This window comes from Schistocerca americana, chromosome 7 (genome assembly GCF_021461395.2).
Source record: "Schistocerca americana isolate TAMUIC-IGC-003095 chromosome 7, iqSchAmer2.1, whole genome shotgun sequence".
In the NCBI taxonomy this organism is placed as follows: Eukaryota; Metazoa; Arthropoda; class Insecta; order Orthoptera; family Acrididae; genus Schistocerca; species Schistocerca americana.
The window spans coordinates 125,397,426-125,411,154 of NC_060125.1; the positions used below are offsets into that span (position 1 = coordinate 125,397,426).

At 42.5% G+C, this 13,729-nt stretch overlaps 1 protein-coding gene across 1 annotated transcript in view; it reads left to right on the forward strand.

Annotated features, from left to right (window-relative positions):
• LOC124622780 (odorant receptor Or2-like) overlaps positions 1-13,729 on the forward strand; it is a 186,392-nt gene that overhangs the window by 54,898 nt on the left and 117,765 nt on the right. Inside the window, exon 5 of the mRNA XM_047148573.1 lies at positions 3,193-3,300. Coding sequence (XP_047004529.1) covers positions 3,193-3,300 — 108 coding nt within the window. The remainder of the gene's footprint in view (positions 1-3,192; positions 3,301-13,729) is intronic.

Here is a 13,729-nt window from a genome sequence, read left to right on the forward strand (position 1 = left end):
CGGATCTAAGTATTTTCGTGCTGAAAGAAACTTTTCATTCAGTTCTGTACTCTTGTGACTCACTTGCGAAGAAACATACCAAATACGCTGCCAGAAAGAAATTCCACATAATCAAGGACTGTGTTCAGTGGCACAAGGATATATAATATGCGCATACTCAGGAGTCGTAGTATTAGTGATTCATTTACCACAGCCATTGGCAACCATGTGGAGCTCAGGGGGTCTGTCTGTGCACCCTCTGTTTTGACTATGCAGGCAGTAACTGTAGTGACTTTAGAGATGAAGACTGTTTGCAAGATTCATTCTAGGATACAACTGTGCCCCACTGACGAGTACGTACTCTGTGAACGACTTCAGTTATTGGAACGGGATTGCACAGTGGGTCTGTGGGGAGCTCCACAGCCGTGTAGAAGGATTGTTGCACACAGTGAATCGCTGGTATGGCGGCGCTTTCTGCAGTGGTCTGTCGAACGTTCCCACAGCCGTAGAACAGGTTCTGGACGTCCACGTGGTACAGAGGCACGTCAGGGTGGACGCGTTGTGCGAGCAGCGGTGGCGGCGGAGCATCGTCCAGGGAACAACTCCGGGCACGTGTTGCATCTGCTGCGACATCAGGGTCTGTTGCGACAGGATTAAGATCACGTGTGTGTCTGCCCAGGCTGCTGGTACACTGTCGACACGTTTCGCTGTGGCGCGTGTGTTCCGTTTGGTTTGAATTTGTTATCGTATACTCCGACAGGGATGAACTACTTGTTTGCCTTATACTTGAGGCAGTTGCATCTTTTCTGGCACTGGATGTAGAAAAATTACTGTAATATGTTTGTTTGCGTGGCGATCTTCCGCAGCAGCTGTTAACATATATTTTTATTGGTTATCTGTCTTGAGCTGACTTTTAATCAGTTTGCAGTCACTCAAGACAGATAACTATAGTAACAAAATCACTGTATTTATGGTAAGGCTGAAACTTCTTAATGAAGATTTTACTTAAACTGCTGAATGCTTACTCAAATATTTGCTTAAACTGCTGAGTGAAAATGAATGCGAGTGAATCTACTTTCTCTTTACTTATTCTTATCATCGCAACACTGACCCACAATACTCTAGCGCAACGCTATCCGACTGCTCAAAAATGATAACCTGACTTTAAATAATTAATACAAAAGAATGGCCATAAATTAGAAGAAATACTGACAATAACCCATACATATCATAAGTCACTTACCTCATAGAAAATCTTCATTACCCGAATTACTGCAACTCAGCAAGCGCCAATACAGCCAGATAATTAAAAGATTCTAACTACTGTAGGCTCTAACTACTAATAGGCATAAGGTTAGCAAAGGAAATATTTTGTTGCAAAGCAAACATTGTATTTTTTTACCTTAGTAATGTGACATCCAGTTAAAAAAAAAATAGTCTTCCGTGACATCCAGTTCCAAAAATTATATAATCATGAATAATATTTAATCTCCAAGTCGGACACGTCCAGATCGTCCGCTCGCGCTAACACTTCAAACCTCCACCACTGCTAATTATTAACCTCTAACCTCCATTACTACCGACTACTCACACCCAACTTCCATCACTGCTGACTGTTCACCTCTAGTTCTCGCATTTCTTTTGTCTTGTTGTTTCGAGGTTGGTTGCCGAATGTTGAATTATAAATGTGTTTAATCTGGTAAAAATCTTCTCTCTGGAACACAGGAATTTAACGGCACGTGCATAAAACTCTTATTTGCTGTCCTGTTAGTGATACTTTTGTGGATATAGCGCTATGTTTATGAGTTGAAATGTTTGCAGTTTCACAAATTTGGTCTTGTCTTTGCCTTTTTTGAAGTAGGTTCTTTACTTCCTTCTTTATTATTTCGTCTAATCTTCTTGAATCAAAATTCACTCCAGGGGCACTGTCTTTGAATAGTAGCACAAAATTTAGAAGCAGTATCTCCTTGGAGGTCAACGATATCCAGAACAGAGAAAGACATCTAAAGTAGGGGCCTTTGTTGGATATATTAGCATCTATTTTCGCATTTTTTAACACATCTTACAGAGTGCAAATTGAGACCGCAATCTGTGGCTCGTATGTATTCACAACACTCTTAACAGTTCACAGCGTCTGGTATTCAGATTTCTAACATATGACCACCGTTTCAGTGTGTGGTAAATATTTTGCGATGGCAGGGGAATGTCAAGAAGCTTTGGCTTTGAATGCGTGTTTTCTGTATGGTCTTTAAGTAACTTCTCTACAACGAATATAACAGCTTACGTTAACAGGCTGCACGAATACTTTGCATGTTGCAGTCCACAGCTAATTTTACCACGCCTAGACGTATATCTTTCAGAGCTATACCAGTTTTTATTGTGTAATTTGTGTAATCACTCAAAAAGAGCAGTGAGCGCTTTTACTGAATGCCATACAGTCATAATAAGTTCATGGAATCAATAAAAATGAGAAATCTGCAAAGTTTTTTGTCGTCTTACACAGCTCTCCCGTAAGAATATATGGTTTAGGTGTTCATTGCTAAAAAAATGACTAACGGCATAAATCGCATTAAATTTTATTTGACACGAACCACTAAATAATTTTTTGTGATGTATTGTTGATGTATTGGCATTTAGCATTTCATTACCTGGTTGTAGTTGTAGTCATCTTTGACGTCGAAATGCGCAAATCAGTGAAGTGTTCATTTTTTAAGAATGGTATTACAATTACTGCATTAAACAACTGTCACAAACTTACATTTTGTCGACAGACATAATTTTTATTACTGTCTCTTCTACTTAAAGAGAGGTCGTACCTTTGCTTAACTTAAGTTTTTGCAAACAGTGGATTCAACTGGAAGCATCACTGTTTCTTGCTGTCATATTGTAGACATACCTAGCGCGAAACAATTATGTGAGCCCCGAAGGGATGAATAAGCTTCCAGCCAAAAAGCTTCCTGCAACTAAAACTTTTCACCTCCGATTTTTTTAAAGATGTTGATGATTGCTCTGCACAAACCATCAATATATACTTTCAAGAGTAATTATTGTACTTAATGTTCATTCCACGGAATGAGGCTTTTGCAAATCTCATACTATTTCTGTACCCGACAAATGCCGAAATTTTACTTATGCGTCTTCTTCTCAGAGTAGTTAGTGCTGTTGAAAGCTGCCATGTACATGCAAATGACAGTGGTATTTCCTGTGTTGCAGAAAACCTCGTTCCATGTGGTGGAGACAGGCAAGCTGCTAGGCTACCTGACGTTCATGCTGTCGCAGCTGCTCTTCTACTGCTGGTTCGGTGACGACATGCTTTCCAAGGTAACACTCTCACATCAGAACGCATTCTCTCATTCATGACCACGTCATACCCGCCACTAGTCGGTTAAGAAAACTGCGTTGGGAACTGGGGACATATTTTAATCCCTTCACCTCTCTCTCTCTCTCTCTCTCTCTCTCTCTCTCTAACGCAAGTTTTACCCTCTATATTTGTTCCACATCTTACAATTAGAGAGGACCTGAAAATAATGTCGTTTCTGTGCATGTCGATATTCGTTTGTTATTCATCAGCTCATTGTGTATTCCAAAGTCGTGCCGAAGATATTTTAAGGTTAGAGTGACTCGTCGATTCGTAAATAATTAATCTCACTTTTTTTCAATTCGTGGTGAAATGGTGAGACAAAAACCAAAAGAGCATCATGTGCTTTTAGAGATTCGCTAGGGTAGTAACGCAACAGTTGCTACCAAAAACATGTACGATGTTCCTCCAAGTGCGTTAGACGTTCGTAAGTACCAGAGCTAGTTTTCTAAGTTCAACTGGTAATTTTGATCTTACCAACTCCTAGAAAATGATATGTCAAGGGCGGAAGTGGAAGCAAATCTTTGTCAGTCAAGCGAGGATCTGTCGAACACTCTTAACTAATTTTGATCGACCGTCCAAGAACATTATTGCAGCAGGCTGGTAAATACAAACAAAGCTAACCGATCCACCACATTCAAGTTATTGCTTCAGTAACAAAGTACAGGAGCGTTTTTTGATCGCTTGATCACTGGAAATGACAAATGGGTTCTCTATAAGTAAAACACAAAAGGCAGTGACTCTCTACGAATGAATCGCCACGAACTACTGCTAAGCCAGGTTTACACCCCAAAACAGTGCTTTATTGTGTTTGATGAAGTATTCGCTGGGTCGTTCATTTTCAAGTTCTGTAACCTGGACAAACTGCGAGTGCAGACCTTTTTTGTGAACAATTAAACTGAATAAATCAATCTTTAATCGAAAAACGCCAAGATATTGTCAAAAGAGGAGGTATTATTCTGCAACACGATAACGCAAGACCGCACTGCACAAAATGAACCCTGGATAAAAATTTTGAATCGGGGTAGGAGGTATTGCCTCACCCACAATATTCGCTCGATGTTGCACCATAGGATTTCCATTTATTCCGAACGCTACAGCTTTTCTTAAGTAGCATACGATTTCAAAATGTGGATGGCATCTCCAGATATTTTACCCAAAGCCAATTGATTCTTATCCATCCAGCATTGAAAATTTGCACACTAGATGGCAAAAGGTTGTTGATAACGAGGGTGATTACGCCACTGATTGAAAATAAAAATTTGTTAAGAATTTATGTCGTTTAATTTAGAGTAAAAAAAACGACCCTGCTTTCCAGTCCTCCTAATGCAGTGTTTTGAAGCACATTTTCACGCACGAGAAGAAATTCTACTATAGATGCCAACGTTTACTGCACAACTGACGAGTCTTTCAGCTTTTCCTCCCCATTGTGTTGATTTGAATTTTATTGCCTTCTTAATTTTACTCTTCCATTACCGAAATTTGCGGAAGAAGAGGCTTCAAATATGTCTTCGTCGAACTAGTTTGTGTTCGATCGGCTGGAGTTGCTGTTCCTTAGTTTCATAGAATTTAGATCTCAGAGATTAGATTGAGGTTTAGTTTTTCTCTCTATTTCTGAAGAAACATTACTTTGCAGGTGTAAAATACTTTATTTATGGTTAAGTCAGCGTTATGTGAAACACTGCTTCGTCCAATAATATTCACTGCAGGGCGCAGGTTTAAAAAATGCAATAACGTAGTTCAGTGGCTCCTGCGCGTGCAACTGCGAGTTGATGTCAATGTGTAAAGGACAATACAGTAGTAAAAATATTTTTGGTGATGGATTACTGCTACACCTGAGTACGGGGAGTAGATGTGAAAGAAAGATAGGATTGATGTTGATGCGTTAATGAAGTGACGGCCCCTAAAACGTGATTGAGAATTGAAATGTGGGTAATATGTTGGAGGAAAGAGTGGTGGTGTGATAATGGTTGAGAAGAAAGGAAACGAAAGTATCTTTAGAATGTATTTACAACTGCAAACTACAAGACATTTCTGCAAATTGCAGTAAGTGGGCTGCAGACCTATTATCAACTGAAGATTAGGATTTTATAAAGAGAAACATTTAGCTTAGTGTTCTCATGAAATGTCCACCAAACAGAAACCACTCTGTGAGATCTGCCAGAAGCGTTCAGAAACTTTATGCAGTTTTAGCAGATCTATCGATACTCGAGAGAAACACACTCTCATGCATAGTCGTCATACGGCCAGATTACAAAAGATGGCAGCAGCAGACGCCTTTCGGGCCTATACAGCAGGGCAAGAACCAACGAGTGTTTCAACAGTGTACGTAGACAAGGATACCAACAGCGGAATTTGTTAGATATTAAGCCCTGGCCACAAGTGTCTATGATGCAGTTATAGCTTTTAAGTAAAATTCTCAATTACTCCAGTAGTTTGTCATTAATCCAGCGCCCAGGGTTGTTAATATGATTACATAAATAGAAGAACTGTAGGCGCCCCGGTGGTCCCGATCGCCTGCGGTGGACTGGAGGCCGAGCGGTGACCTCTCCAGTTGTCAGGATGCTAGGAAATGACTGTGGACGCTTCAGAAACGCCAAAGAAACATTATTAATTCATAACACCTTTATTCCTGCCGAGTACAATGTGGCCCACGTAACACAGGCTGTCTGAGCTTGGTGATATCAACGACCTTCCCCGAGTCCTTGCTGACTGTAGCGATGACACCAGCTCCGGGTCACACAGTCTTGCTAGCGCAGCGCCGTGTGCTGTGAAGTAGCGGAGGAATGTCCTTACTTCGTACTTCGGCCGCGCGTGGCTGGTGGCGCCCGGCTGGCCGGCCGGCTCGCCTGCAGACAGCAAGCCGCTGCACGTATGAGGCTCCGGGTTGGAGTCCCGGCACTGTCGGCACGAGAGGCGTTCTCGTAGTGCGGGGTGTACTCTATCCCACCCCGTCTTCTTCCCTGCTCCTCCTGGTGGCTCGTCCGCGGTGGACGGGCGGAACGGGCTGCAGTCCCCCAGCGTCGTCGGCTCACCCGGTTGTGACAGCGGATGCACAGGGCCTAGGCCCTGCAAGATCTGGACGACGGCTCACTGATGTGGTCAGCATTGGTGGCGAGCGAGTCTGCCGCAGTGTCTGCTAACCCTGGGTTGATGATTGACAGCGGCAGCAGAGAGGACCAGAGCTGGTACTGTCCACTCATGCCTGCTGCTGGATGAGCCGCCCTTACTGCAACCTCCTTAATAAAGATTAACATGTCGATCACCGAGCTGAGCGCTACGCAGCGACCCAGTACACATATAACTGCAAGTCTGACTGCGAGTGCCTCGTTGCTATCAAAGCTGTCGTATTTAAAGGAAGCACGAGCGACGTCCTGACGTCATGCTCGTTTGTAATGAACGCATTCGTTCCACTTATACCCCTGACTCATCTGTCGTACTCGCCCCTTAGGTGTTCTTGTGACAGAGTTACGTGTTGTTGCGGCAGACTTACGCGAAGTTTTGAAATGCAGTACAGCTGATCCTATACCTCTGTCTTGCACTCTACGAAAGTCTCTGTCCAACACAAACCCGCGTGCTAAGCAATTCTCTCTCGCCTGTTGTGTGTAACCAGGCCATTGCCCCTGCGTGACGACACATTCCGATATATGTGCAGTCACCTACTGCCTCTGGCTCACGGCATAGGCAACGAAACTTTGACAATATTCCACGTTTCCAACTCTCTACTATTCCACGACACTACAGAACTGATGCAATTAAGAAAGTTAAGTAAGTCTTAAGGATTTGAAAATACCTGGAAGAAATCTAGAAAGAAGAGTACAGTGAGAAAAGAAGCACCTGAAGCTGAAAATGACGAACTCTGTACATGGGCAATATTAGAGGTATGTTTTGTTCCACTTATACGAAGAAGATTTGGAATATAAAAATTCGATTTCGTCAAAGTCCATTCAACATAAATTTTTACAGCGTGTATATTACATTTTTTGAAGTTGCTGCTATATTATAGTCAAGTATTCTGTAAAGTTACCAACTTTCATATTAAGCTATCAATGATAAACATTACTAAAAATGTTAGTTTTGAAAAAGTCAAAAAATAGCAGTTGACTTGAGTTCCCACAACAGTCATTATATTCGTAAAGCCAGCACCTAAGAGTGCACCAAGTTTCTAATGGTACTTCTCGTAGTTTTTAACGTAAAATGGCCTTAATATATGATAAATTTAACAATGTGTAGGTAGGATGTACAAATGCACAGATGTTGGTCAGGCTTGAATGACTCTTTCAGCTCTTTCTTTACTCAACACTCGTACGAAAAGAGTCTCCTTCATGATGTAATGTATGATACTTAACTGGAGCTAACATCTGTGTCAGAAATTGTTATAATGCATTATGTGTCCTCTTGCCCCTAGTGCTGCCATTGCACTGTGTTGTGGCCACATTACTTTGCAAATATTTCAACTCGTTCGCTACAGCCCACATTTTTACATCAAGTAGAATGTCATTTTCTCTCTGAACTGTTTAAGATTCTCTCTTAGTGAGTGAACCAGAAGGGCAGCTGCACAGAAAAGCAAAATAAAAGATCTGCACCAGGCAATGAAGGTCTGTGGTCTGTAGATAAAAATTTTTATGAACCCCGACAGTTTCGCACAGGTAGACCTACAGGGGTAGACAAAAATATGGGAACTCCAAAAACAACACACTGCCATGCCCAATACGGCGTAGCAATAACTTTTGACGTTCAAAACAGCTTCCAGTCGTCTCGGCATGGATACGTACGGTCCTCAAGGGAATTTTATACCCTTCTCCCTGCAAAATAGTGGCAAGTTAAGGTAACGGTGAAGGAGATGGATAACGATTAGGCACCCTTCTCTCCAGAGTAGGCCGGCCGAAGTGGCCGTGCGGTTAAAGGCGCTGCAGTCTGGAACCGCAGGACCGCTACGGTCGCAGGTTCGAATCCTGCCTCGGGCATGGATGTTTGTGATGTCCTTAGGTTAGTTAGGTTTAACTAGTTCTAAGTTCTAGGGGACTAATGACCTCAGCAGTTGAGTCCCATAGTGCTCAGAGCCATTTTTTTTCTCCAGAGTAGACGACAAAATCCCAGTAGTACTGAGGTCTGACGACTGTAATGGCCATGAGAGATTCATCCTGGAGCTCACAAAACCAGTCGTGGACGATGCGAGCTGTGTGAACATGGGCCCCGTCGTCTCGCATCGTTGCATCACCACTGAAGAACAAATCTTTGTACCATTGGACGGACCTGATCAGCCAGAATGACGACACAATCCTTGGCAGTAATCCGATCTTCCAGAGTAGCCATGGGACCCATGCAGTACTACGATACGACCACCCAAATCGTCATCCCCGCCTTGTTTCACTCTTGGGGCGTAAACTAGGCCGGAAGTTGGAAATAGTGTGAAACTAGACTTATCCGACCAAATGATTCCATAGTCCAGATTTTATGGCTTCGATGTTGCAGTGACCTCTGACGCTGTTGTCCTCTTATTTTTTGTCCCATTCCTCGTAAATGACCGTCTGTCAGGATCAGGCAACATACTTTCGTCCGTGTTGCGTCCCAGCGGGTGACATTTTTTCCCATTCCCTGTATGCTGTAGACACCTTCGACACGGTGCCTCTTACAGCACCAGTGTCTCTTCCAACGTCAAGCACTTCGGCTACCTCGGTTACGGAAGCACCCACCATACGAACACTAACAATTTGCCCACTTACCTCCGCCATAATGCACTCTCATCTACTCAGAACACCGCTCTGACCACGATTGACTCTCGCACCGTATTGGGGGCATTTCATGGCTGCTGTTCGTGGTCAAATATGAGAGTGCAACATGCAGGCTTGGCTAGTATGTGTATTTATGTTCAGTGATGCATTTTTCGGATATTTTCGTATTCTTCTCCAAGCCTTGTAAGCATTTACCTTCAGGCGCCGATGACTGGTCTGCAGTTGTTGTTGTTATTGTTGTGGTCTTCAGTTCTGAGACTGGTTTGATGCAGCTCTCCATGCTACTCTATCCTGTGCAAGCTTCTTCATCTCCCAGTACCTACTGCAACCTACATCCTTCTGAAACTGCTTGGTGTATTCACCTCTTGGTCTCCCTCTACGATTTTTTCTCTCCACGCTGCCCTCCAATGCTAAATTGGTGATCCCTTGATGCCTCAGAACATGTCCTACAAACCGATCCCTTCTTCCAGTCAAGTTGTACCACAAATTCCTCTTCTCCCCAATTCTATTCAATACTTCATCATTAGTAATGTGATCTACCCATCTAACCTTAGCATTCTTCTGTAGCACCACAATTCGAAAGCTTCTATTCTCTTCTTGTCCAAACTATTTATCGTCCATGTTTCACTTCCATACATGGCTACACTCCATACAAATACTTTCAGAAACGACTTCCTGACACTTAAATCTATACTCGATGTTAACAAAATTGTCTTCTTCAGAAAAGCTTTCCTTGCCATTGCCAGTCTACATTTTATATCCTCTCTACTTCGACCATCATCAGTTATTTTGTTCCCCAAATTTCAAAACTCCTTTACTACTTTAATTGTCTCATTTCCTAATCTAATTCCTTCAGCATCACCCGACTGAATTCGACTACATTCCATTATCCTCGATTTGCTTTTGTTGATGTTCATCTTATATCCACCCTTCAAGACACTATCCATTTCGTTCAACTGCTCTTCCAAGTCCTTTGCTGTCTCTGACAGAATTACAATGTCATCGGCGAACCTCAAAGTTTTTATTTCTTCTCCATGGATTTTAATTCCTACTTCGAATTTTTCTTTTGTTTCTTTCACTGCTTGGTCAATATACAGATTGAATAACATCGGTGAGAGGCTACAACCTCTCTCACTCCCTTCCCAACCACTGCTTCCCTTTCATGTCCCTCGACTCTTATAACTGCCATCTGGTTTCTGTACAAATTGTAAATAGCCTTTTGCTCCCCGTATTTTACCCCTGCCACCTTCAGAATTTGAAAGAGAGTATTCCAGTCAACATTGCCAAAAGCTTCGCTCTAAGTCTACAAATGCTAGAAACGTAGGTTTGCCTTTCCTTAGTCTAGCTTCTAAGATAAGTCGTAGGGTCAGTATTGCCTCACGTGTTCCAATATTTTTACGGAATCCAAACTGATCTTCCCCGAGGTTGGCTTGTACTAGTTTTTCCAATCGTCTGTAAAGAATTCGCGTTAGTATCTTGCAGCAGTAACTTATTAAACTGATTAAACCGGTAATTTTCACATCTGTCAACACCTGATTTTTTTGGAATTGGAATAATTATATTCTTCTTGAAGTCTGAGGGTATTTCACCTGTCTGATACATCTTGCTCACCAGATGGTAGAGTTTTGTCAGGACTGGCTCTCCCATGGCTGTCAGTAGTTCTAATGGAATGTTGTCTACTCCTGGGGCCTTGTTTCGACCCAGGTCTTTCAGTGCTCTGTCAAACTCTTCAGGCAGTATCATTTCTCCCATTTCATCTTCATCAACATCGTCTTCCCATAATATTGTCCTCAAGTACATCGCCCTTGTATAGACCCTCTATATACTTCTTCCGCCTTTCTGCTATCCCTTCTGTGCTTAGAACTGGGTTTCCATCTGAGCTCTTGATATTCATACAAGTGGTTCTCTTTTCTCCAAAGGTCTCTTTAATTTTCCTGTAGGCTGTATCTATCTTACCCCCAGTGAGCTCAGCCTCTACATCCTTACATTTGTCCTCTAGTCATGTCTCCTTAGCCATTTTGCACTTCCTGTCGATCTCATTTTTGAGACGTTTGTATTCCTTTTTGCGTGCTTCATTTACTGCATTTTCATATTTTCTCCTTTCATCAATTAAATTCAATATTTCTTCTGTTACACAAGGATTTCTACTAGCCCTCGTCTTTTTACCTATTTGACCCACTGCTGCCTTCACTATTTCATCCCTCAAAGCTACCCATTCTTCTCCTACTGTATTTCTTTCCCCCATTCCTGTCAATTGTTCCCTTATGCAGTTTATCCAGGTCCCATTTCCTTAAATTCCCACCTTTTTGCAGTTTCTTCAGTTTTATTCTACAGTTCATAACTAATAGATTGTGATCAGAGTCCACATCTGCCCCTGGAAATATCTTACAATTTAAAACCTGATTCCTAAATCTCTGTCTTACCATTATCTAATCTATCTGAAACCTGTCAGTATCTCCAGGATTCTTCCATGTATACAACCTTCTTTTATGATTCTTGAACCAAGTGTTAGCTATGATTAAGTCGTCCTCTGTGCAAAGTTTTACCAGGCGGCTTCCTCTTTCATTTCTCTCCCCCAATCCATATTCACCCACTATATTTCCTTCTCTCCATTATCCTACTCTCGAATTCCAGTCACCCATGACTATTAAATTTTCGTTCCCCTTCACTACCTGAATAATTTCTTTTATCTCATCATACATTTTATCAATTTCTTCGTCATCTGCGGAGCTAGTTGGCATATAAACTTGTACTACTGTAGTAGGTGTGGGCTTCTTGTCTATCTTGGGCACAATAATGCATTCACTATGCTGTTTATAGTAGCTTACCCGCACTCCAATTATTTTATTCATTATTAAACCTACTCCTGCATTACCCCTATTTGATTTTATTTTTATAACCCTGTATTCACCTGACCAAAAGTCTTGTTCCTCCCGCTACCGAACTTCACTAATTCTCACTATATTTAACTTTAACCTATCCATTTCCCTTTTTAAATTTTCTAACCTACCTGCCCGATTAAGGGATCTGACATTCCACTCTCCGATCCGTAGAACGCCAGTTTTCTTTCTCCTGATAACGACGTCGTCTTGCCGCCCGGAGATCCGAATGGCGGACTATTTTACCTCCGGAATATTTTACCCAAGAGGACGCCATCATCATACAGTAAAGGTGCATGCCCTCGGGAAAAATTACGTCTGTAGTTTCCCCTTGCTTTCAACTGTTCGCAGTACCAGCACAGCAAGGCCGTTTTGGTTAGTGTTACAAGGCCAGGTCAGTCAATCATCCAGACTGTTGTCCCTGCAACTACTGAAAAGGCTGCTGCCCCTCTTCAGGAACCACACGCTTGTCTGGCCTCTCAATAGATACCCCTCTGTAGTGGTTGCACCTACGGTACGGCTACCTGTATCGCTGAGGCACGCAAGCCTCCCCACCAACGGCAAGGTTTACGGTTCATGGGGGGGGGGGGGGGGGGGGGGGGAGGGGGGGTAGTCTGCAGTAGCGGTAATAAATTATGCTGTATACAGGGTGGTCCATTGATCGTGACAGGGCCAAATATCTCACGAAATAAGCATCAAACGAAAAAACTAGAAAGAACGAAACTCGTCAAGCTTGAAGGGGGAAACCAGATGGCGTTATGGTCGGCCCGCTAGATGGCGCTGCCATAGGTCAAACGGATATCAACTCGTTTTTTTAAATAGGAAACCTCATTTTTTATTACATATTCGTGTAGCACGTAAAGAAATATGAATATTTTAGTAGGACCACTTTTTTCGCTTTGTGATAGATGGCGCTGTAATAGTCACTAACATATGGCGCACAATTTTAGACGAACAGTTGGTAACAGGTAGGTTTTTTAAATTAAAATACAGAACATAGGTACGTTTGAACATTTTATTTCGGTTGTATCTTTGTGAACTTATTATTTCTGAGAACGCATGCTGTTACAGCGTGATTACCTGTAAATACCACGTTAATGCAATAAATGCTGAAAATGAAGTCCGTCAACCTCAATGCATTTGGCAGTACGTGTAACGAAATTCGTCTCAACAGCGAGTAATTCGCATTCCGTAATGTTCGCACATGCATTGACAACGCGCTGACGCATGTTATCAGGCGTTGTCGGTGGATCACGATAGCAAATATCCTTCAACTTTCCCCACAGAAAGAAATCCGGGGAAGTCAGATCCGGTGAATGTGCGGGCAATGGTATGGTGCATCGACGACCAATCCACCTGTCATGAAATATGCTATTCAATACCGCTTCAACCGCACGCGATGTATGTGCCGGACATCCATCATGTTGGAAATACATCGCCATTCTGTCATGCAGTGAAACATCTTGTAGTAACATCGGTAGAACATTACGTAATAAATCACCATAGATTGCACTATTTAGATTGCCATCGATAAAATGGGGGCCAATTATCCTTCCTCCCATAATGCCGCACCATACATTAACCCGCCAAGGTCGCTGATGTTCCACTTGTCGCAGCCATCGTGGATTTTCCGTTGCCCAATAGTGCATATTATGCCGGTTAAATAAACGCGTGCAAAAAATCTGTCATCGTCCCGTAATTTCTCTTGTGTCCAGTGGCAGAACTGTACACGACGTTCAAATTCGTCGCTACGCAATTCCTGGTGCATAGAAATATGG